Source organism: Chiloscyllium plagiosum, unplaced genomic scaffold (assembly GCF_037043375.1).
Source record: "Chiloscyllium plagiosum isolate Xiang-an unplaced genomic scaffold, Cpla_swu_hap1 HiC_scaffold_30, whole genome shotgun sequence".
Taxonomy (NCBI): domain Eukaryota; kingdom Metazoa; phylum Chordata; class Chondrichthyes; order Orectolobiformes; family Hemiscylliidae; genus Chiloscyllium; species Chiloscyllium plagiosum.
The window spans coordinates 21,598,589-21,624,238 of record NW_028270168.1 but is presented as its reverse complement, the minus strand read 5'-3'; the positions used below and the strand labels follow the sequence as shown (position 1 = coordinate 21,624,238).

General features: G+C 42.4%; 1 protein-coding gene across 2 annotated transcripts in view; it reads right to left on the bottom strand.

Annotated features, from left to right (window-relative positions):
• Positions 1-16,093: 16,093 nt before the first annotated feature.
• Positions 16,094-25,650, bottom strand: part of fam110d (family with sequence similarity 110 member D) — a 47,344-nt gene continuing 37,787 nt past the window's right edge. For both annotated transcript variants that reach the window (XM_043717557.2, XM_043717559.2), the window contains one exon: positions 16,094-17,742. In XM_043717557.2, the coding sequence (XP_043573492.2) occupies positions 16,336-17,454 (1,119 nt within the window). In that variant the 5' untranslated portion in view covers positions 17,455-17,742 and the 3' untranslated portion in view covers positions 16,094-16,335. The remainder of the gene's footprint in view (positions 17,743-25,650) is intronic.

Genomic DNA, 25,650 nt, shown 5'->3' with positions numbered 1-25,650 from the left:
CACTTCAACCCCAGGGCATCAATGTTTCAACAGTTTCCTTATTTCCCCTTCCCCCACCTCACCCTAGTTCCAAACTTCCAGCTCAGCATTGTCCCCAAGACTTGCCCGGACTTGTCCTACCTGCCTATCTCCTTTTCCACCTATCCACTCTACCCTCTCCTCCCTGACCTATCACCTTCATCCCCTCCCCCACTCACCCATTGTACTCTATGCTACTTTCTCCCCAAGCCCACCCTCCTCTATCTTATCTCTCCACAATATTTAAATACCCTGGCTGTTAGTTCAAGTCCCACAACAGAGGCTTGAGAACAAAAGGTTGATGTTCAGTGCAGTAGGGAGCGATCACCCCTCTGCCAGAGGTGCCATCTTTTGAATATCATATAGGCCTGTCTTCCCTCTCAGATGATGTAAAGATCCAATGGCACTTTATGAAGGAGGAGCAGGACAGTAATCTCTGGGTCCTGTGATCAATTATTTATCACACACCATTAGCATCAATAAAGGAGATGCTACCTCACTGCTGTTTGTGGGAGCTTGCTGCGCACTCATTGACTGCCGTATTTCTTATAGTGACTGATCTTCAAAAGTCCCTGCCTGTAAAGTGTTTTGCAACAAGCTGAAGTCATGAAAGGTTTACTTTCTTTTTATTTTTTGCCACTTTACATGCAGCATGTTTTGTTCCTTTGTATAACTCCGGCAATAAAACATGCACAAAGTCAAACTGTCAACACCTGTAGGTTGTTCCCACAGGGCCTGGCAGTAATGTCTGAGAGGAAATGAGATCACCGTCATTATAAAGAGCGGTGCTGGGGCAGTGTTACTGGGCCAGGTGCTGAGTGCATTCCTGCAGTGCTGTGAAGGGCCAGGCCAGCTCAGATGTTCTTCCCACTTACAATTAATGGGAGAGGTCAATCAAACCAGCACCTCATTTGAAGTGGGTTTGACTGAAGTGCAAGGCAGATCTCAAGCTTGTCAAACATACATTATTAAACTGAGGTTCAATCCAGCAAGGACCCTGAATTGATAAATGGTCAGAACCTAACCAACCTCAGCTGGGATGGGAATGCCTGTACTGTGGATAGACTCAACCCCTTCAGGCTATGGAGGGTACAAAATTAGCCAGTTTTCCTGATGTTTCATCAATAACTAGATAACCCTGCTTTACAGAGTGTCTGTTTTTCACTCTATCAGGAGGGAGTGAGTGCTGTCGTGTTCCCTTGCAGCCTCGCACTATGGAAAATCACATTATGGAAAACCACAACAGAAAATCGCAATACCCTTTCAATAGAAAGTTTGTGTTATCCAAACAGTGTCAATCGTGTTATAGCCAATTCGTGCTGACGAAATGCATGTTATACCAGAACGACCAGTACCTCTCTGAGTGTATCTTGTTGTGGGTACCTGTGTGTGATGTTGAGAGGGTGTCTCTCTTTCCCAGATGTAAACCACTCACATATTTTCTAAGACTGTAGGTGAGTGTAATTGTTAGCGATTAACACACCACCCCCACTGGTGAGAGAACTCGCCTGATTACGTGCCAGTCAGCTCATTAAGAGTGGAAAGGGCAGTATCCATTTCCCACATGATAAGCTTTGACACTGGTGACCAGGGTCATCTGAAGGCTGTCCATCCCTAGTTGACGTAATGAGCATGTGGGTTTGGGAACTCCAATATGGCAGGGCTCCATTTCTGTCAAGCAAGACCTGCCTTCCAGCTAGAAGATCTATTGAGCCAGCCTTGGGTGTTTTGTGAAGTGAAGGGAATGTCCTTGATGCAGTCAGTTCTGTCCCCTAGGTCCAAACACAGCCCAGAAACTCTATCAACAAGAACATAAGAGCTTAGAGCAGAAGTAAGCAATTCAGTCCCTTGAACCTGCTCTGTAATTTGATAAATCATGGCTGATCTCATCTTGGCCTCAACTCCACTTTCCTGCTTGCTCTCCATAACCTTTCAACCTTTATTAGTTAGTAATATCTCTCTCATCAGTCAAATAACCTTCCCCAGCCCCCACCAAGTCCAATAATTTCATACTGATGAAGAGTGTTCAAAGTTAATTTAAAAAACCACAGCTTTTTAAAAAATGTCACAATGATGTTTCTCTTGCAATAATATACAGGAGAACAAATTCTCATTTCTGAAGTCTCTAGATGTGCTCACTGACCTACGTCTCCTGGGCTCGCAATACCTTGATTCTATGGTTTTCATTGTTATTTTTCAAATTGTTCAGTCTCTACAGCCATTTCTAATCTCATAACCCACTTGAAATTTCTGCACTCCTCCACTGGCATTTTTACACATCTCTAATTGCCATCACTCTGCTGTTGCTGGACAGACTTGAACTGGAGTCCTAAGCTTTCCATTCATACCCTCTCTGCATCTCTACTTCATTCCTTTTGTAAGATGCTCCTCCATCATCACCTACATCATCACTTGCTCTAATACTTCCTTTTGGGCTCGATGTTAAATTTTGTTTGCCAACTTGTGAAGCACTTTGAGACCATTTATATATCAAAGGTGCCACATAATTGCAATTGTTGCTGTTGGATGATCAGCAACCCTGTGCTCTTTGGTGTTCCTGTTCTTGGAAATATCACTGTTTTTTTGCAAAGAACGGTTTTCTGCCCGATATGAATGAGTAATTGCTTTTCATCTGAAAATTATATCTGTTTCTCTGTGTGCATTTCCCATGGTCATTGCCTGCTCACCTCTATCAGGTAGAATTGCAATAGGTTCCCACACTTAGTCCCAGCAACCTGATATCCCCCTCAATGATCTCTCCACTCAGCTATTCTTGTCTGTCAACAATGTAGATTAGATGTGACACATGTTCTCAACAAAAAAGAGCAGCTTTTTGCTGTTTGCACGATTGCAGACTGTTTTCATCTCATAGTTTACTGAGTGAAGGTGAATGGCACTATCAGCCGCTTAAAGGACTGCGAACCACCTGACAATATTAACATATTCTGCCATTCATTATTCTACCTGTCCTCAGATGCAGCCACACACTTGGAGTGTCCCCAACAATTTTATATTTCTGTGTCAGACAGGAAAGACAAGAAGTTGTTATTTTGCAGCGAATTGTTAATGGCTCTGAATGCACTTGCTGATAGGGTAATACATGCAGAGGCAGTGACAGAAAGCATGGGCTCCAGTGCTGTTCCTTGCCCAGTGTTCAGAGTCAGCCTCTGCTTACTTGGATGGTCTAGAACGTAGCTTGAAATCAAACTTCTGATTTAGGCAGGAATACTAATCCTGAGTCAGTGATGATCTGATCACAGATATCACTGGAAGTCAACCATAACTAGGAGGCATCTCCAGTTTCACCTCACCATTAATATCTGATGTTGGGCTTAAAACTTTCACCTTCTGGTTCAATAATTTGCATTCATTTAGAGCATTTATGAACATCCTAATATCAAACTGCACAGGACCATTATCAGGCAACAGTTTGTACTGGGCTAACAAATATTAGGAATATGTTAAAGAAGGGGCAGTGGTATAGAGGAGAGAATTCCAGAGCTAGGGACTAAGGTGGCTAAAGTAATATTGAAGTAATGAAAATTGGAGGTGAGTAAGATGCCAGAATTGAAGGATCAAAGAGACCTGGTCGGGTTGTAAAGCTAGAGAAGATTATAAAGGTTATAAAAGATGGGCAAGGCAATAGAAGGATTTTTAAAAAAGAAGTAGAATTTGAAAAGTGAGTGAGTGACAGACCAAGGACCCCCATAATTCCAGTGAGTTCCTGTGACATGTTGTGAATGAAGAAAAGACTGGCAGAATTTTGAATGAACTGTAAAAGGTGCAAGATGGGATTCTGACCAAGAGAGCTTTGGAGGAACAAAGGCATGAACAGGATTTGAACAGCATGTAATGACCCAAACGCGGATTAGCTTCAGGGGATGTCATTTGGGATGCTTCTGCAAAGTTACAGAAGCTACAAAAGGACCGTGATTTTGTGAGGAGAGCCATATCTGTAGTGTTGTTGCATCAAGTTGTGTATCTTACAGGCAAGAGTTTTTAAAGTTTACATAATGTCTTATAAAAAAGTTATGAGTGAGATTTGTTCTACCCAAGACACATGACATTTTTGGTGGTTGGGTCACCTGTCTAACAAATCATATACACAGCAATTTCCTGTTTCTTCATTGCAAAGCTCTTGGCTATCACTCTCAAAAATCCACAAACACAATCAACAACAAAAAGACTTTACTTTTTTCAGTATATCATAGCCACTAATAAATCCATAAGAAATTCGGGAAAAATGTCTTTCCCAAAGAAGTGGTATGAATGTGGAACTCATTACCATAGGGAGTGTTTGAGACAACACAGGTGCAGGGTTATATGGGGAGAGGCAGGAACAGGTTCATGCAACATTTAAAAGGCCAGTGTAGACCAGTTGGGCTCTTTTTGTGTTGTAATTTTCATTCATTATAATTCATATTAAAACTTCCAGTTTTATACATTGCAACCCCTCCTTCAAAAAAGCTATTGAAAGTTTTTAATCAGAAATCAATCCCTACGTAATCCAAAGGATTCCACTGTCACAAACAAGACCATTGTCAGAAAAAGTAGTGGAGAATGTTTTAAGACAGTAAATTATGTTTTGGAATGCAACCACCCGAAAGAATGAAGGGAAGGGATTTAATAATAACCTTCAAAAGTATTCAAGATGGAAGCAATTGCAGGGTGTTGGGGAAAGAGCAGAGAGTGTGGGTATAATTGGATAATCCTTTCAAAGAGTCAGTACAAGCATCATGGGCTGAATGGACTGCTTCTGTATGATTCTACAACATTAGTAAGATAAGAGTGAGAGGTGGAGATAAATCATGGCTCTGAATAATAATTGGCAAAATATTGAAAATTAGATTTCCAATGTACGCTGGTAATACAGTTTAACCCTTAAAGCTAATGGCTGTTCCCCTGCACCCCCATCCTGGTTATCATCAACTTAAATGGCACCTGTCTCTGAAATGTCGAGTCTGGAGGTAGCATGATGTTGATCTGATTGAAATCTTTAGCATTATGGAATGGTTTGATAGGGCAGACGTGGGGAAAATATCTTCCCTTATGGGTGGGTTCGAAACTAGTTTCCATAAATATAAGATGGTCAAATTAAAAAATTCTACTTGAGAATTCAGCATAACCTACTGATTAGATTGTGAAATATTTGAGGTGAACAATATAGATTTTTACAAGGAAATTTAAAATGCAAATTAAGAAGGAATAAAAGGATATGCTGGTAGCGTGCAAGAGAAATAGGAGACAGTACATTTGGAGTATAAAATCTGGCAGGCCAGTGGATTGAATATTTTGTTCGTGTGCTATACACGTCTATGGGAGAAAGTGAGGACTGCAGATGATGGAGATCAAAGTCAAAAAGTGTGGTGCTGGAAAAGCACAGCCGGTCAGGCAGCATCTGAAGAGGAGAGTCGGCATTTTGAGCATAAGCCCTTCATCAGGAATGCTTGTCCACCACCCACTCTACAGATTAACTGATGAAGACAATCAAAGCCAAGCAAAACCTTTTGAACACTATATAATCACAACTTACCCACGTTTGCCTTTATTTCAGTCAGCTTTACTATGATCGCCAATGTTTTTATGGGCGGTATCTTATAGCGGTCCAAAGGACACGTGCTATGGTGACACATATTGTGTGGCAGGGCCAGGTGAGAAGTCCAGCGAGACTCATTCCAACTCCTTCTTTTATGCTATTCAAAAGTGACTTGGTGAGATTCTTGCTGGGCAGTGACAAGTTGCCATTTGATGTCGATTAGAGCTTGTTAAGGTCCTAATTGATTACCCAATTCATGTCATCACTTTTCCAGTTGCGATCTTTACAAAACTCACCCAACAAACTCGATGTTGGATAAAACGAAAATGGACACCAGAGTGGGTGCTTGGTGAGTTGAACTGGCAGGTTCTCCAAACGACCTCCAAGTTGGATACTGGGCTCCAACATCTCAGACACGCTCCATGGACACTAGCCACATGGACCCCATGTCCACCACTCCCTCAGAGCTGTACACACATGTGCCCATTCCATAATGTTCCATGCATGGAGTGGGAGTGCTGACATGGATCGCAGAGTTGACCTCCAGTTCCAAATGTTGCTGCCCTGTGTGGACCTTAAGAGATCTGTGCTGAAGAAAAAGATTACAAGGGAATGCTGCCTATATCCACAGATGTTGTCATCAGACATGTACCAGCCTCTATGAACCTTTATGAGACAATTCTGATCCACTTACAGGGCATTTCTGTACTTCCATGCTCTAGGGACAACCATTATTGTAATGCTGCTGTAAGGAGACTGCATTCAGAAAACCTGTAGCCAGCTCATGGGGTGCAACAGGCTGACTCTCCTGGACCTCACTCACTCTGGGCCTACTTTGATGCTCACAGCAAGTCTGCCTTGCACTGCCTTGCCTTGCCTTTTTGTGCTTTGACCCCTCAGCCAGAGATAATGAGGCCATATTACTGCTATCTTTTTGTGGGAGAAAGTGAGGACTGCAGATGCTGGAGCTCAGAGTCGAGAGTGTGGTGCTGGAAAAGCAGAGCAGGTCAGGCAGCATTCTAGGAGCTGGAGTATCGACATTTCGGGCATACGCCCTGACGAAGGGATGCTGCCTGACCTGCTCTGCTTTTCCAGCACTGCACTCTCGACTGCTGTCTTTTTGTGCCATTTAGTACTAACACAAAGCTGGGAGGTTTGTCGTGGATGGCAGCAAGTTTCAGTCAAGTTGAGAGGATAACGTTAGCTATTGGGATCCTGCGCAGTAAGTTGAGGGCAGCTTCTGATAACCTCCATCCAGAGCCAGCTCAGGGCATATCATAGTCAGGACACTGACCTCATAAGGGTTAAGGAGCTGGGAGCTGTTTACCTCCTGGCATGATAGAATGGGCAATGAATGTGGATGGCACAGCTGTTACAGTTGGAGCAGGCGGGAGAGTCCCAAATGAGTGAGTACAGTGTAGAGGACTTGCAGGTTTGTGTTGTTATGGGTTTGGGGTGGGGGTGAGGGTGAGGGCAAGTGGCAAAGATGTTACTGGATACAGTGAGAGTAATAGAGCATAAATCTCATTGGGAGATGGGTACAGTCATAGGGATAGAATGATTATGAGATATTGGATAGAAGATGGTGGCACCTACCCGAATGGAGTGGAAGTCATTAAGGTTTTGTTTTTCCAAAATTGCAGATGGCTGAGAGAGTGCTTTAACTCAAGTGGCAAGCTCAGACCACCTTGGCATATTCTGGTGTCATGGCCTCCACTGTTGGACATGGGGAAGGGAAGATCTGCATCACCCCATCCAGCAGGAGATCCAGGTGCCTGACTGAAAAGGGTTGTGTGACTTTCCCTGGTCTGCCATGTCTGGGACATACACCAGGAACTGTGCAGGGCAGTTCCTGACTGACAGAGTGCACAATGGCCTTTTAAAAATGATGTCTGTGCCAGATACACTGGTCACATTTGGGGTATCATGTGATTGGCGAATCAGTCCGTGAACACTGCAGAGTGCCATCGGGTACAAATCAAACATGATCCATGCTACAGAGCCATGAACAGCATTTAACGCAGCAACAACCTCGTGATATTATCACTGGGCTGTTAGTCCAGGGACCTACATAATGTCCTGGGATCCAGGTTCAAATCCTGCCACTACAGATAGTGGAATTTGAATTCAACTTTAGAAATCTGGAATTAAAAGTCTAACGACGACTATGAATCCATTGCTGACTGTCAGGAATAACTGATCTGGTGCACTAATGTCCTTTAAGGAAGGAAACTGCCATCCTTACCTGGTCTGGCCTACATGTGACTCCAGACCCCAGCATTGTGCTTGACACTGAACTGGCCTCTGGGCAATTAAAGATGGGCAATAAGTGTTGGTGCAGCCAGTGACACTGTCATCTCACGAATGAATAAAAGAAGAGTTTGCTCGGGCTTGGCAAGAAAACTTGCTCAGCGTTGAAGTGAGGGCCCCCTGACCACCACCCCCCACTGCCAAACTCATCACAAATTGTACTTTGTCAAAAGAAAATTATAAGATTAAGCCCTGCCTCTTCACTGTTGAAAATAAGATGATTTTCTTGATCCTCCAAAATTTGTACTTACCTTCCTCAATCTTCCCTTCATCTTAAAATCCTTGAACCTTTCAAAACTAAAGCTCTTTGACATTATTTCTATTCTTTCCAGTCTTGGTGCTGCCTACGTGTGGTATTTGTTAACACTGAAAGGATGTGTGTATGTTTGTTTGTGCAGAGAACATTTGCCAGGGGCAGAGAATACACAAGAGTCTCTCTGTGGAGCCTAACTGAACTTCAGCAATTCATCCCACACATCCATTCCAGGGTCCTCACAGAGCAGTGACTCAAACCAGGAGCCAGTGTTCTGCTGTGAGTGACTGGGAGATGGTTTCTCATAACCCAGCCCTCTGCTTGATTATTCCCATTGCACCTTCTCAAGCTCAAGATGACAACTCATCACTACCACCTTCACAGGAGCAACAGGAATGGCAAACAAATGCTGGCCTTGTTAGTGACAGTCTCATCCTGAGGGCGTATAGTTAGATAGAACGTACAGCACGAAAACAAGACATTCAGCCCATCTAGTCTGTTGTACAGAAATCTCAATCATCCAATAAATCTCACCTCCACCATTCAGCATAGTTTTTTATTCCATTTTCCTTCACATACTCATCTAAATTTCCTTTGTAAAGACTTTAACTTAGGCAGTTCACTTTTAAATATTTCCTGAGTAAAGGCTCTTTTCCTTATTCCTCCTTGTGATCAGATCATCAGCTATTTTGTGTTATGATTCCCAGTATTGGATATTTCCACACATAGGAACATATGAACATTCAGTTCGTGAGGTGAAGCAGTTGTGTTGTCATATATATCACTGGGCTAGTAACCCAGAACCTCAGGCTAATGGACGAGGACATGGGTTTGAATCCCACCATAGCAGATGGTGAAATTTGAATTCAGTAAAAATCTGGAATAAAAGCCACTCTAATAGCAACCAAATAACTATTGTTGATTCTTGTTAAAACTCATCTGGTTTGCTGATGTCCTCACCTGGTCTGGCCTCTGTGTCACTGTAGATCCATAACAATTTAAGTGACTCTTAACCAACCTGTGGGCAATAAGGGACAGGCAATACATGCTGACCTAGCCAGTGACCACATCATACAAATTAATTTTAAAAATCCAACCTATTGTGGATTTTATTTCCTCAAAAGTAGATTAAGAGGTAATCTTACTGAGGGTTTAAGATAATGAAAGGTGCTGATGAGGTAGAGGGAGAGAAATTATTTCCTCTGGTTGGAGGTGGGGGTGAGGATGAGGCTAGCGTTGAGAAAAAAGCATAACTTTGAAATTAGAACCAGGTGACTCAAGGATGATTACAGTGAAGACTTTGCTTACACGAACGGTAGTGGAACTTTGGGACTGTTTCCCAAAAAAAAGACACCGGGCTCTGTCAAAAGTGTTTAAATTGACAAATGAGATTGATAGACTCTTGTTAGGCAATAGGATTAGCAGTACCTGAATAAGGAGGCGAAATGGAGTTAAGGTACAGATCAGCCATGATCTAAATGAAGGTCAGAACATCCTCGATGGATTGCAAAGACTCATACGTAACAACTTTCGGACAATGCCCTGGGATACAAGTTGGGGGAGCAAGACTGTAAACTTGAGCAAAGAGAGGCATTTGAGAATATATTGTCACAGAGCTAACTTGCGAGGTGTTTTGAAAGGGACAATTATGGGAACAAGGAAGACATGATTAAAAAAGGAACACTGTGGGTGATGTATCTGATGACTCAAACACTAATGACGGAGCTGAGGGAAAGAAGAATGAGGACTTGCATTGAGAACAATGGAATAAACGATAGACCTTGGTCAAAAGAATGAAGTTTGGGAAGAAGAGCTGGAGAACTATGAGAATGAGTAATTGAGAAATGTAAATCACTAAATAAAGTGATGCAGTCTTATAGAAACTTTGAAACTCTGAAACTTCCGCAAGCTCACTTTTTGACCTGTCTCAGGAAATAGTGAAGAATTCAGAGGAATTCCTAATCTATCAGGCTTTATGTAGTTGTCGAGAGGAGTTGTAAGATAAACTATCTTCCAACTGCTGTTAACAAGATTTGAAAACAGCACGTCACAGACTGGTACAACTCCTGGGACTAAACAACATCTGGTCGTATAAAAGAGTTGAGCATAAGCAAAAGTATCCCAGCGTCCATACTGAGGTCAGGTCCTAATCACAAGTCAGGTTTAACTCTTAATATTTTACACTAAAATCATCTCAGCGTTCACATTTTTTCTCAGCCAGACCCCCTTGAACTCAATCAAAACACAGATGCCAGGTGCAGTTCACATTTAAATGTCCATCACATTCTTCCAGCTTGTTTCACTGTTTAACAAGTTTTGAGTGAAGTTTACTGTTTTTAAAAGTGACACAAAGAATGTGGTAAAGGAAGGTATACTGAATAGTGCAGGTGACTTCAGGCGATATGTAGACATAGAGAGAGAGAAAGAGACTGGGAGAGTTTTGACAGTACGATAGCACAAAGAAGGTGACAAGTGAATTGTCAGCTCAAAAATATTCCTTTGAATTTTATCTCCACTAATTTCAATAAAAATAAAACTAGCGAGATATAAAATGGGTGGATGCATAATTATCATTTTACATTATTGTAAAATGTCAACATTTACCCCACAAAATGCAAAACAAAAAAAGAGAATGAGAAATAGAGGCGGAGACAGATACAGAAAAATAAACAATTCAGCTGAGTGTTTAGCTATGACAGAAAGGAGTTAAAGTGACAGTAAACAGCTCTGTGAATATTGGCATCAGGACGCCTGGGAAACTTTAACACCAGGGTCTCGTCTGGCTGGTTCCTGAAGGAACCCGGGGAAATGGGAGTCAGATGATCTTCCTAACCTCCCATTAGATAGTGGAGTGGAGCTTGGACACACACCTTACTGATTGGTAGCCAACTGAGTCAAAGTTACCACAAAGCAATTTGAAATCTTTTAAAACTTGGTGATGATTGTGCAAGAGAGAGATGGATCTCCACATCCAATCAGAGCTTTCATGTATCCAGTACCAAGGTTCAGCAAACAGTGCAGGAAAATAATCAAATTACAGTGATATGTAAAACATCCCCAGGCAATATTGATCTCTCAATTAGCATTATGAAAACCCAACTTGTAGCCATTAGCAAATTGTTTTTTTTGTGGGAGTTATCTGCTGCATTCCTGACAGGACAGCATGACGATATTGACTGTAAAATGTTTGGGATGTACTGAAGCTGTGAAGGACACCATATAAATGTAAATCTCTCTTTTCCTTTGTATTTTGTAAGTATACTTCAGTCAATCATGGCTCAGTTTTGAGAAGTTCATTCCAATAGGCAGACATGTTGTTTAACTATGTATTTAAATTTCACCTGCAGATGCCTACCATTCTAAGACATTGCCTATACATTTGAAAGAACAGAAATAAAACAGACTGCAGATGTTTAAAACAAAACTACATTGGTTCAGATAGCAATAAGACACAGCCAATAGTACAAAAGCTAAAAGAACATTATGGTTTACTGCGAGGGAAGTTAAATGCAAGTTTAGGGAAGTTATGCTTCAGTTATACAAGATATTGGTGAAACCTCACCTTGTGTACAATTCTGGTCACCATACTTACACAAGGATGCTAATGCAGTGGAAGCAATTCAGAGGTGGTTTACTGCACTCATACATGGATTGAGCAGATTGCCTTTAAAGGAACGAGTAGACAATGTTGTCTGGAAAGTAGAAGAGTTGAGAGTGTGGTGCTGGAAAAGCAGGTCAGGCAGCATCCGAGGAGCAGGAGAATCGATGTTTCTGGCATAAGCCCTTCATCATTGGTAAATCCAGAACAAGGGAACATAAATAGGTGTCATGAATGGAAATAAAGAACAGGGAGATTTTTCACAGAGCAGTGAGAACATGGACCTCACTGTTTAAAAGGGTGGGTGGAGCAGAGATCAGCATACACTTCATAGAGAGGACTGATGTATACTCAAAGGAGGACAAACAGGGTGGGAAGTGTAATGAGAGTGGGATAAATTGATACAGAGTATTGGGCATTCATCTATATGGATTGTTCAAATGGACTCTGTGTATAGAGGCTTATGGAAGTCTAGAAGCATGGCTGTAAGGGTGTAGAGGTTAAACATACTCATGGGGGAAAGAGAGGACTGCAAATGCTGGAGATCAGAATCAAAACGTGTGGTCCTGGAAAAACACAGCTCGTCAGGCAGCATCTGAGCAGCAGGAGAGTTGACGTTTCAAACACATAACATTTAAGAAGTATTTAAGTGTGCACTTGCAATTCCAAGGCATACAGGGCTATGGCTTAGCTGGAAAATGGGATTAGAACAATTAGGTGGTCATTTTTGACCAGCATGGATATGATAGGTCAAAGGGCCATTTTCTGCTTTATAGTCTATGGAATAAAACCTGGGCAGAAACTGGATAGCACAGCAGTCTCGGGGAGGGTGGGACAGTGGGTGGGGGGCGCGGTGGGGTGAGGTGGAGGTGAGGTGGTTCAGGGTGGAAATGTTTCTTTCAGCAAAGTTCCCTATTGGAAGATAATGTGTATGATGATGTGTGAGTTAGGTTAGTGTGCATTGTAATAACCTGCTGATACTCACAGTCACAGCTGTGGAGGAGAGATCAAGCCTCCATGGGGAGTGCAAGCCCTTGGGAAACCCAGCGTGGAACATCTGCAGGACCATGGTGGAAGAAGGACTGTAATACTGAACTTTTAACTTATTTCCCCACTTTTCTACTTTATACCTAAGATTTTGTACCTACATACCTTTGTGCCAAGATGGGACTTGGTACACTTTTCACAGTACTCCTGTATCCCTGTACTTGAGTCTACATGACAATATAATATAATTCTAATACTAGCTAATTGAGCACAGCACTGGAGGGTGACTAGGCCCAGAGAATATAAGGCATTTTGAGGAGAAGTGGGAAAATGGAATTAATGGGAACTTTTGTCCCTGAAACCAGTCATTTTGGTGTAGTGACTGCATCAGAGTTGAAAAGTGTAGTGCTGGAAAAAGCACAGCAGGTCAGGCAGCATCTGAGGAACAGAAGAGTCGACATTCAGGCACAAACCCTTAATCAGGAATGTGGGGTGGGGGGGAAGGTGGCTAAGAGATAAATAAGGGAAGTGGGGTGGGCTTGGGAGGAAGGTAGGTGGGATGACGATAGGTCAATGCAGGTGAGAAGCGATTGTAATAGATCAATGGGGCGGGTGGAGCAGATAGGTGAGAAGGAAGATGGACAGGTAGGACAGGTCAAGAGGGTGGTGTCAAGTTGGAGGGTTGGAACTGGGATGAGATGGGGGAGGGGGGATGAGGAAACTGGTGAAGTCGACGTTGATGCCGTGTGGTTGTGGGGTCCTGAAGTGGAGGATGAAGCGTTTTTACTCCAGCTGTCGGGTGGCTTGGATTTGGCAGTGGAGGAGGCTCAGGATTTGCATGTCCTTGGGGGACTGGGTGGGGAGTTGAAATGGTTGGCCATCGGGCAGTGGGGTTGTTTGATGCATGTGTCCCAGAGATGTTCCCTGAATTGCTCCATACATTGGTGCTCGGTCTCCCCAATGTAGAAGAGATCACATTGCGAGTAATGGATACAGTAAACAAGGTGAGAGGTTGTGCATCTGCCAGATTTGAAATGATTTTTTACGACCTTGGATGGAGGTGAGGGGGGATGTGGGCCGAAGTTTCCCACCTCGTGTCATGGTAAGGGAAGGTGCCAGCTGTAGAGGTGGATTGGTGGAGAGCGTGGACCTAATGAGGGAGTTGTGAAAGAAATGTTCTCTGTGTAAAACTGATAGATGTGGGGAGGGAAATATATTTTTGGTGGAGGACTCCGACTGTAGGTAGTGAAAATGGCAGAGGATTATGCACTGTATCCAGAGATTCATGGGGTGGAAGGTGAGGAGCAGGGGGTTTCTATCCTTGTGCAGTTGGAGCAATGGAGTTCAAGGGCATTGTTGGTCACGTGGTGGGGTAATTGTGGTCCCTGAAATAGGTGGCCATCTGGGATATCCTGGAATGGAAGTGCTCTTCCTGGGAGCAGACATGACAGAGATGGAGGAATTGGGATTGTGTTTTACAGTGAGGGGCATGTGGGAGTGGGAGGTTGTGTAGTCAAGGGAACTGTGGGAGTCGGTGGGTTTGAAATAGATGTCTGTGTTGAGTTGGTTGCTGGAATCAGAGACAGAGAGATCCAGGAAGGGGAGGGAGGTGTCCAAGATGGTCCATTGAACTTGAGGTCAGGGTGAAAGGTAGTAATTGCATCAGAAATGGAAGAATTTAGACAATACGTTTTAGTTGTTTCTTGAAACAGAACTTGAGTATTGTAGAATAAAATGATATACTGTTGAAGCCGTTTGCCTTGCATCAGGACAGATTCACAAGAATCGTGAGTGAGGTGCTGGAAAAGCGCAGCAAGTCAGGCAGCATCCAAAGTGCAGGAGAATCGACATTTTGGGCATAAGCCCTTCATTAGCCCTTCCTGATGAAGGGCTTATGCCTGAAGCTTTGATTCTTCTGCTCCTTGGATGCTGCCTGACCTGCTGTGCTTTTCCAACACCACACTCTCGACTCTGATCTTCAGCATCTGAGTTCTCACTTTCTCCCAGGTGCACAAGAATCTCAATCTTCATGGGAACAGCGAATAGTGTTGCATAATAAAAATTGTGTTGATTGGTTGGCAAGTCACAATACTTTAATCATTCAGATTCCACTTGCCAACCAATGAGCATCCTGTTTGCCATGCAGGATAAGGAATTGTTTCCTTTGAGATTTGATATTCTTCCCGATCTGTCCTGATGAGTGCAAAATGGAAAGTTCCAGCATCATGTTTCCCATATTATCTTTCCATAAAGAAATCAAAGTTAAATACCTGTTTAATTTTCTTTATTTTCCTTAATAAAATTTAGCTTTCACAAAAAAAAGTTTTGAAATCCTCCAAAAAACACCTATTTTTTCATTTATTTGAACAATTGTTTATATTAAATGTAATTGTCAAGGTTGTATTCGGGAAGGTCACATTATTTCATTTCCTGTAAATCTGCTGCATGTTTTTCAGAATATGTATGTGTGTGTATATATTTATATATATAAATATAAAAGAAAATGTTGGTCCAAACGTGGAGGCTTTTGCTTAAAGTTACTGAATGGTTCCAGCGCCTGGGCACAACACCATCCCAGGAGATGAAAAACAACTTTCATCACTAATCCTACAAACGATCATTTCGTGCAGTCACAATTCAGCTGTTAATGTGCACAGACATCCCCCTAATTTGATAATCTTATTTTGAAATTGTCACATTGGTACAGTCAAGGATATTCTTATAGAATTGTGTCTGTGCTGGAGCAGGATATTGAAAAAGAAGTTTTACTTTGCCTCTAAATGTTAATTTTTATATTGGGTGACTGATACTGCCCAGAGAGTAACTCTCTTACCTCACAACTAAAGTTGTGGGTTCAAGTCCCACTTCAGAAACTCGAGAATAAAATCGAGTCTGATACTTCCAGAAAAGTACTGAAGGAGTGCTTAATGTCATAAATGTCAACTTTTGGATGAGCCATTAAATCGAGGCTCTGTCCAAAGCCATTGTCTCTCCAACTGAATGAAGATCCCATGGCACCATTTTGAAGGGCAGGTATCTTTTTTCCAGTGTCTGACCAACATTTATCTTTCAAACACTAAAAACAGATTGTCATAATCACATTGACGTTTATGAGTGCTTGCTGCTTCAAATTGTCTCGTCACAACTCTCATTTAGAACAGCAAATAGTTACAAATACTCAATTAGCTGTCAGGCACTTCAGGTTATCCCATGGAGATCTTTCTTTCTTACCTGTGAGACGTTAGATCTGGGTATATGTGCTGTCAACATTAGTGTGTGAAGACAGACCAGCATTATGTCCATGACCTCTGAGTATAAATACTCCGCTAAAGGAAAGCACACCCCCAGCTCCCCCCAACCTACCCCACCTCCCCCAACCCCCAGTCCTCTTCAAGGCAATAAAATGTTGCATTCATCATCCCTTTTTCATTTATTTACTTCAACTGAAACTTTCAGACCAAAGCTGAACATCAGTTTTTGGAGTTAAATTAAGAAAATAAAACTTTTTAAATATGTTCCATATGGTTGAGCTAAAGACAGAATCTAGTTCAGTTCCCCAAGATATTAATGATTAAGACAAAATGTACTTCAGTGAAAATATTCTCTTTGCATTTTGGGGGAAGTTCTAAACCTCTACACTGTTGACTCCCTTGGTCCTTCTTTGGCCTTTTTGCAACTGTACAACCACTTGATGATCCGTGCATTTCGTTCAATGACGGATATCCCCAAAGAGACCTGCTCGTGAACTTCTTCCTCACAAAGGCCTTCACCATCTCTGCTTCCATGAGAGAATTCACTGCCATCACTCTCAGTCATGCTGACATTCTGAATTCTGGGTGATATTGAGTCTGAAGGAGCAGGAGAGAGGTTGGACAGCCCAAGATACTCTGCCACGTCTGGGTCAAGCCCACAGTAATTAAAAAACCTTTCTTCTTCCGACAAAGCAACAGAGTTACGCAGCAAGTGGTCCAGGTTTGGATGTTGCAAAGTCCCGCTTCTCAAGGCTGTTTGGCTATTCGCTTCAGAAAGGTTACTTGGCAGGTTGAGAGTTCTGGTTAAGCAAAGGTTTGGAGAAACTGAGTCAGGAATTTCCTTGTTAGTAAAGTGTTTGGTACAAAGATTTTCAACCTCTCTTGCTTCACAGTCATTGAGATGACTAATGCGTGACATTACAGGGGAATTGCCTTCAGAGAAAGACCTACTGCCCTCCTTCAGGATGATCTTTGGCAATTCGAGGGAGCTCACCTGTTTGTCCCTGGTGGACCCCTGAAAAAGGCGTCGGATGAAGTTATAGCCTCTGGAGTTCTCGCTGCTGCCTGTCTTGCAGTCACGTTTTTGCCGGTAAATGATTAAGGAGTCTGGCCTCATGACTCTCTTGGAGGTGGTCCTCCTCGTGACCACTGGATTGTGGGATGGTTTGTCCACAAAAACATTCCTGATGTTGTTGAGTTGTTCCAAATTGGCATTCTCTTTTCTGGCATCAAAATCATGGCACAGACTTCTTGCCTCATCTGATCTGACCCAATTTTGAGCAGAAGGCTGTGGCGTTACAGAAGGGCTGACAATTGTCTCTTGCTTGGCGTTCATCACTCTCTGGCTCTTGACATACTTAGGCTTGTCTGCTTCAAGTCTCTCAACAGCACTCGGTGCCCGGCCCCTGTTCCCACTTTCCATTTGCCTGCGTAGATACTCAGGGCCTTTGTTTAGCAGCCTGAGAGGGGAGGGGGAGCTAACTGGAGTGACTGGCTTCATTCTCCACACTTCACTTGTGGTTTAGGACAATGAGACAAGTCCAGAGCTCAATCCAGCAGCAACTTTCAAATCAACTTTCCCATATCTGAACCAGTGAAATCAGGTCACCTGAGACTTTAGCGTTGTTTAGTTTTGATAGGGCTTAGGAACACAGACTCCTCAATGATTTCTTCATTGCGGAAAATCAGCAAGAGACAGGAGAAAAGGCTTTCAGAGTGCATCCATTAATGCACTCTACTCTCAACTGGAATGCTTCACTGAACTTTCCTCTCAGCTTCACGCATCCTCCTGAAAAATAAATCAAAGTTTGCCGTGCATCAGTTCAAAGCCTCTGGACTCGATGCTAAAAAGCTATTTTGTCTTTCGGTGCTGACAGATCCAATGCACCAGCAATTCCAGAACTGAGCTGACACAGAGGGTCAGCTGGCTTAGCTTAAGGCAGCCAATACTCACAATGCACCAGGGAGAGACGGTCTCTGATCAAGACACACACTTACAGAACTCAGTGAGATGAATCCTGTGTGGCCAATGGAAATAATATGCATTTATATAGCACCTCTCACAATCTCAGGACATCACAATGTATTTCATTACCAGTAGCAAACATTTATTTAAAAAATGTTACAATTCTAATGTAGGGAAGTACAGCAGCCAATCAGTGTACCGCAAAATACCATAAAGTGATAATGACCTGTCCATTTCTCTTTAGCTTGGTTGAGGAAGAAATATTGATGAGGACACTTTATTCAGCAACAAAGTTAAAAATCACACAACACCAGGTTATAGTCTGACAGATTTAATTGGAAGCACACTAGCTTTTGGAGCGTCGCTCCTTCATCAGGTGGTTGAGGAGCTCCTCAACTACCTGATGAAGGAGCGGCGCTCCAAAAGCTAGTGTGCTTCCAATTAAACCTGTTGGACCAAAACCTGGTGATTTTTAACTTTGTACACCCCAGTCCAACACCGGCATCTCCAAATCATTATTCAGGAATGATCACCTAATTCAATGTTATGGGATTTTTAAAAATGTCACCAAATGGGTTTAACACAGTTTAGCTTTCTAGCTGAAAGACAACATTTCCAACAATACAGCACCTCCCTCAGTAATGCACTGGGTTGGGGGAAGGGTGTCAGTCATATCTCTGGTATAGGACTGGAACCCAAAACCTTTGTATTCAGACACAAGAGTGCTATCACCTGAAAAACAACCAGCATTCCTTACCAAGCCCTGAGTAATGGAACTGAGTGAACACCAAGAACTTCAATACGGGGCAGGGACACATTTAATCAATTTGCCCTACAGTTGATTCTGATATAACATAATAGTTCCATTCTCATGTGATCTCACGTTATAAGAAAATCGTGAATAGTCGCACCATTTAAACTAATGGGCCTGGAATCGCGTTATAGCCAATACAGGTGTCTGTCTCTCTTGGTGTTACATAGGTGTGAAGTGGCACTGTGTGACATTGATGATGACAATAGGCAAAATAAGGACTGCAGATGCTGGAAACCAGAGTGGTGCTGGAAAAGCACAGCAGGTCAGGCAGCATCCGAGGAGCAGGAAAATCAGCGTTTCAGAAATAATCCTTCATCATGATGATGGCAATGTTAATGCACCAAATATCTAACATAGGTGTGAACCTCAAAGTTATCATGATATGCAAGTAACTGCTACTGCTGTTTGGCAGAATTCTAAAATAAAAGCAAGATTAGTGATCTGTATACAGAACAACCTTGATTATCTGAACAAGATTGTCGGGGAGTACTTAGTTTGGATAACTGATTGTTCAGATAATGGATAACGTTTTTACGGGACCTTGAGATCTTGTTCTGATAATCCGAAATTCAGATAATTGACGCTTGGATAACCAAGGCTGTTCTGTATATGGTAAGGCTTCCCTGTTCTCTCTCCATAAGATTACCTTCTGTTCTCTTCAAGAATCATGGTAAATTCTTTTTGAATGTTACTCCTGAATCCGACTCTATTGCCTTTGATGCAGGGAATTATCCACATCATAATATTCACTCTGTAAAATTAATGCTTCCTGAAGTTGTCTCCGATTCTTTTGCTAATTACTTTAAATCTGTGTTTAATTTTAATTTAGGTTTAATTTAAATTGTGTGCTCGGATCACTGATCCTCCAGCCCTACTGGAAACAGTTTCTCTTTGATTTTCTGTGTTAAAAGCCTTCATGGTTTTGAACAATTCCAACAAATCTCCCTTTAACCATCTCATTCAAAGGAGAGCAATCCAAAGTTCTCTCATCTCGCCACATGACTGAAATCCCTTATCTTTGTACCATTCTAAAAAAATCGCCTCTGTTCCTTTTCCAAGGTCTTGATGTCCTTTCTAAAGTGTGTTGTCCACAACTGAGTACAATTCTCCAACTGGGGCTTACCATTGATTTATAAAGATTTGGCAGGACTTCCTGGCTTTGGACTCTATGCTTCTATAAATCCAAGGGGACAATGTGCCTTTTCAGCAATTTAGTTCATCCATCCACCTTCCAGGACTTGTGTGCAGATGATGCCAAACCTGTGTTCCTGTTCAGTTTTAAGATTGTGCCATTTAGTATGTATTGCCTTTCCTCAGACATCCTCCAAAATACATATCTTCCTTAATTCTAATGGGATGGTGTAACAACAGCCATAAACTCCATTATATTGTCAGTTGTTGCTCTTATGAATGTTGGAATTTTACAATGAAGACTAAGACAGTTTTAATAGAGACTGTCACTGCATCTGTGGATGTTAGTAAAACTATATCACCCTTCAATCATTTCCTGCTTATTTTCTGTCCAAACTGAGGGAAATGCTAGGAATTGATAGCACTATGTGCACTGTTAAAAGACACCACAATTTTAGATCAAAGTAAACCTAAGTGTTCCCTCAGTTTCCAAATCTCCCCACTCACCACCCCATCTCATATCCAACTCTCCAACTCAGTTTCACTCTCTTGACATGTCCTATCTGTCCATCTTCCTTCTCACCTATTTGCTCCATACTTCTCACTGACCTATCACCATCACACTTTCCTCATTCCTGAAGAAGGGCTTATGCCCGAAACGTCGATTCTCCTGTTCCTTGGATGCTGCCTGACCTGCTGCGCTTTTCCAGCAACACATTTTCAGCTATCACCATCACATCCTATCTTTGCTATCCCACCTACCTTTCCCTTTGCCCCAACTCCCCTCCCTCTGTTTATTTCTCAGCCCCTTTCCCCCTCCCCAGATCTGAAACATCAACTCTTGCTTCTCAGATGCTGCCTGACCTGCTGTGCTTTTTCCAGCACCACACTTTATCAACTCTAAGAGACTAACACTCAATAAAATAAATTCATAAACCAAGCTCATCCAAAATTCAGACGCTGTCCTAATCTCCATCAATTCCATTTATTCTATTACCCTCTTTGCTTGGTGACCTATGTCTGGGAATGCTTTGCTTTGAAAATTCTCATCCTTGTTTGCAAATCTCTTTCAGAATCTCATCTCCTTCTAACTTTGTAACCTCATCCAGTCCTGCAATCCCACTGCAGTGCCACACTCAAGTGTCACTGAGCTCTGTATCAAATTCCCTTCCTGTGTCACATCTATTTAGCTTTCATGTGTTTCCAGGAAGTGCTTTGATTGTGCCTTTGGCTTGATATTTAAACTTGTACATCTCCTGTTCAGCATCTCCCATTTCTCTCTCAAAAAATAGAAATCTGTTTAGAATCTTTTTTAAAACAACACACCACAGTGAAGCAGTTTAGAGAGCAAAACTAAACCACAGGCTTTTAGCCCACAATCACTTCCAAATCTATCCCAAACCCCAACACCAGTGCTATGTTTGTATTTTTTCCTGCTTTTTATAGTGACTGACATACTACAGCCTCAGCCTAACGTTTTCTTACTCCACCCTTCATGTGGGAAAAGGATAGATGGAAAATGAGAACAAAAATCAAAGTAGAGGATGAATTTAATTAGAATCAAGTAAAGCATTGCCTTACTTGTAATTGCGCAGTATAAACAGAACAGAAGCAGCTGATTCGGCCCAATGAGTCTTTGCCTCATAACAGCCTCCTCCCATAGTGTTTCATGTTGAACAGTGAGGTTTATGGACGAGGTGTTCAAAATCAAAAGACACTGATAAAGCAAAATTGGATAAATTGTTTCCACTGATAGAAAGGTCAGTAAAGAGAGGATATAGGATTCAGGTAATTGGGAAATTAACCTGTAGCAAGTTCACTGATTTTCATTTTTGAATTACATTGGTTAATGTGGACTTGAGCATAATTTCAAAAAAGGAGAGTAAGATCAACATCAATGGCAAAGCAAAATTTCAGTGCTGTGGGGAAAGAGCACAAGTGTGGGACAGTTTACAGAACTCTAATCAACCAACAAAGTGTGATAGGCCAAGTTGTGCAGTTTAGGTGAATTGGCTATGCTAAATTGTCCCTAATGTCCAGGGATTGCTGGCTAGGTGGATTAGCAGTGGGAAATGCTGGGTTACAATGCTGGGATAGGGAGTCAGGTCTGGGTGGGATGTTCGACAAAGTGTTAGTGTGGATTCAGTGGGCTGAATGGCCTGCTTCCACACTGTAAAGATTCCATGACTCAATGATTCTATTCTAAGTGGCCCCCTTCTGTGCTGTCTCATTTTATGATTCTGGAACACTTGCTCTTTTGTTCAGCCAAGCAGTGCTGAGGAAAAGGCAGGCAAGGACAGCTCAGATCAACATCTTCGAGTTCATAGTGTCAGGGCTGATTCTCTGACAGAGCTTTCCAGTGGAGTGTCAGTCTACACAATGGGCTCAAAGCCCCAGGAAAGGCTTCAACAGATAACTTTCTGACTGACAGATGAGAGGGCTGACAACAAAGTCAGTGCTCTGACAGAATTGTCCAAAGATTTTCAGGACTACCTGGCTTAATTTCAGATCAATTTCTCACCTTCAGAATATTTCAGATCAACTTCTCACCTTCAGAATATTGAACTTATAGTATTTTGAGGATGCAGACAAAAATCCAGGTCGATTTGGTAGGAAAGCATCTGTGATATCCCTTTGTTGGAGGTGCCATTTTTTGGATTGCACATTAAAAACAGTTCCTGTCCATCCTTAGCTGGACATAGAAGGAGCTCACATGCAATATTTCAAAAAAGAGCAAAGGCACCCTGGGTCACCACTTATTCCTTAACTAGCTAAACCAGACCTCCTAATCCTCATCACATTATTTCTCATGGTATCTTGCTGTGTGCAAGTTGTTTGCTTACATGACATTGCAAAGGTATCTCAAAAAGTACTCCCTTTGGAACATCCTGAGGTCATGAAAAATGCTATACGAATGCAAATTCCTTCTGCTTTGCTCCTCCTATGGGTAATCCCCAGATGAAAAACAAGCAAGTTTCTCTTTGATCTGAACACACAACTGAACTCTTTCATGTTTGCAGCAAGAAAATCCTGCCAGTCAGGCGTTCATTTGTGCTGGAGGAGTGGGGGAGGGGTGGAGGGGAATGAAAAAGGAGACTGAATCATTTCTCTTCATCAATATGTAATATTTTTTAAAAATATGAAGCACTCAAAAGTGTTTCTTAAAACAGAATCGTTTGTTTAGAAAGGCATGAACTCTATTAACATCAGCACACACACTACACAGCCAGCCCATTTCACATGACTTTCTATAAAGGCAAGAAGGCAGCTGAGTACCACCTTCTCAGGGTAACAAGAGCGAGATAATGAATGCCAGCCTTGTCAGTGATTGCTCACATCCCAAGAACAAATAAAGGTCACAGCTGTACATACCATGATACCACTAACGTGGTGCCATTATTTAAGAAAGGTGGTAAGGAAAATTCAGTGAACTATAGACCAGTGAACCTGGCATTTGTGGTGGGCAAGTTGTTGGAGGCAATCCTGAGGGACAGGATTTATATGTACAGAAGTCCCCCTGTACGCGCGCGGGATACATTCTGAGACCTAGCACGGAAGTCTGAAACTGTGGATAGGTGTGAACCAATTCATTTAAATGTGAAGCATATCTTCCCAGCAGCATCCTTGTCCCTGGATCTAAAACGTTCCCTATAATATGTTCGGGCCACGGTAAACCACGAGTAACTGAAACCGTGGTAACTGGACCCGTGGATACGGGTGTCGTTCTCTATTTGGAAATGTATATTTGGATTGAGCATAGTCAACATGACTTTGTGCAGGGGAAATCATGTCTCACTAACTTGATTGAGTTTTGTGAAGAAGTAATATAGAGGATTGATGAGGGTAGAGCAGTGAAATTGATCCATAGAGACTTCAGTAAGACATTCACCAAGGTTCTTCATGGGAGACTGGTTAACAAAGTTAGATTACCTGGAATAGACAGAGAACTAGCTATTGGGTACAGAACAGGCTCGAAGGTAGGAGTCAGAGGGTAGTGGTGGGAGGGTTGCTTTTCAGACTGGAGACCCGTGATGAGTAGTGTGCCACAAGCATTGGTGCTAGGTCCACTGCTTTTCGACATTTATTTAAAGATTTGGATGTGAACAAAGGAAGTATAGAGTCATAGTGTCATAGAGAAATACAGCACAGAAACAGGCCTTTTGGTCCAACTTGTCCATGCTGACTAGATATCCTAACCTAATCTCGTCCCATTTTCCAGCACTTGGTCCATATCCCTCTAAACCCTCCCTATTCATATATCCATCCAGATACCTTTTAAATAGTGCAATTCTATTAGCCTTCACCACTTTCTCTTGCAGCTCATTCCATACATGCACCACCCTCTGTGTGAAAAAGTTGGCTCTTAAGTCCCTTTTATATCTTTCCCCTCTCACCCTGAACCTATCCCCTTGAGTTCTGGAGTCCCCCATCCCAGGGAAAAGACCTTGTCTATTTATCCTATCCATGCCCCCCATAATTTTATAAACTTCTATAAGGTCATCCCTCAGTCTCCGACACTCCAGGGAAAACGATTAGTAAGTTTGCAGATGGCACCAAAATTGGTGGTGTAATGGACAGTGAAGAACATTACCTCGGAGAACAACAGGACCTTGATCAAATGGGCCAAGGTGTGGTAAATGGATTTGAATTTAGATAAATGTGAGGTGCTGCATTTTGGAAAGGTAATCAGAGCAGGGCTTCTACACTTGATTGTCAGGTCCTGGAGAGTGTCAGTGAATAAAGAGACCTTGGAGTGCAGATTCATAGTTCCTTGAAAGTGGAATCACAGCTAGATAGGATAATGAAGTAGTCCTCACTTTCTCCTAATGAAGGCGGCGTTTGGTATGCTTGCCTTTATTAGTCAGTGCATTGAGTATAGGAGTTGAGAGGTCATGTTGTGGCTTTACAGGATAGTGGTTAGACCACAACTGTAATACTGCATGCAATTCTGCTATAGGAAGGATGCTGTGAAACTTGAAAGAGTTCACAAAAGAATTACAAGGATGTTTCTAAGGTTGGAGGGTTTGAGCTTTAGGGTTTGAGAGGCTGAATAGATTGGGATTATTTTCTCTGGAGCATTGGATGCTGAGGGATGACTTTATGGAGTTTTATAAAATCATGAGGGATATGGGTAGAATAGACAAAGGTGGAAATGTGTTGCTGGAAAAGCGCAGCAGGTCAGGCAGCATCCAGGGAACAGGAGAATCGACGTTTCGGGCATAAGCCCTTCTTCAGGAATGCCCGAAACGTCGATTCTCCTGTTCCCTGGATGCTGCCTGACCTGCTGCGCTTTTCCAACAACACATTTCCAGCTCTGATCTCCAGCATCTGCAGACCTCACTTTCTCCCTAAATAGACAAAGGCCTTTTCCCCGGGTTGGGAGGAGTCCAGAAGTAGAGGCATAGGTTTAAGGTGAGAGGGGAAAGGTTTAAAAGGGACCAAAGAGGCAACTTTTTCACACAGAGGGTGGTGCATTTCGCGAATGAGCTGCCAGAGGAAGTAGTGGAGGCTGGTATAGTTCCAACATTTAAAAGGCATCTGGTTTGGTATTTGAATAGGAAGGGTTTTCGGATATGGGCCAAATGGGACTAGATTAATTTAGGATATCTGGTCAGCATGGATGAGTTGGACCCAAGGGTCTGTTCAATGCTGTATAACTCTATGACTCTATACACTCTGAAATCCAAGGATTGTTGAGGAATTGCTGCTCTATTCAAAACAACTTACTTGACACTCAATGTAAGCGCTGTTTACACAGCTGCTGGATCAGACAGCGGGGAAAGCCT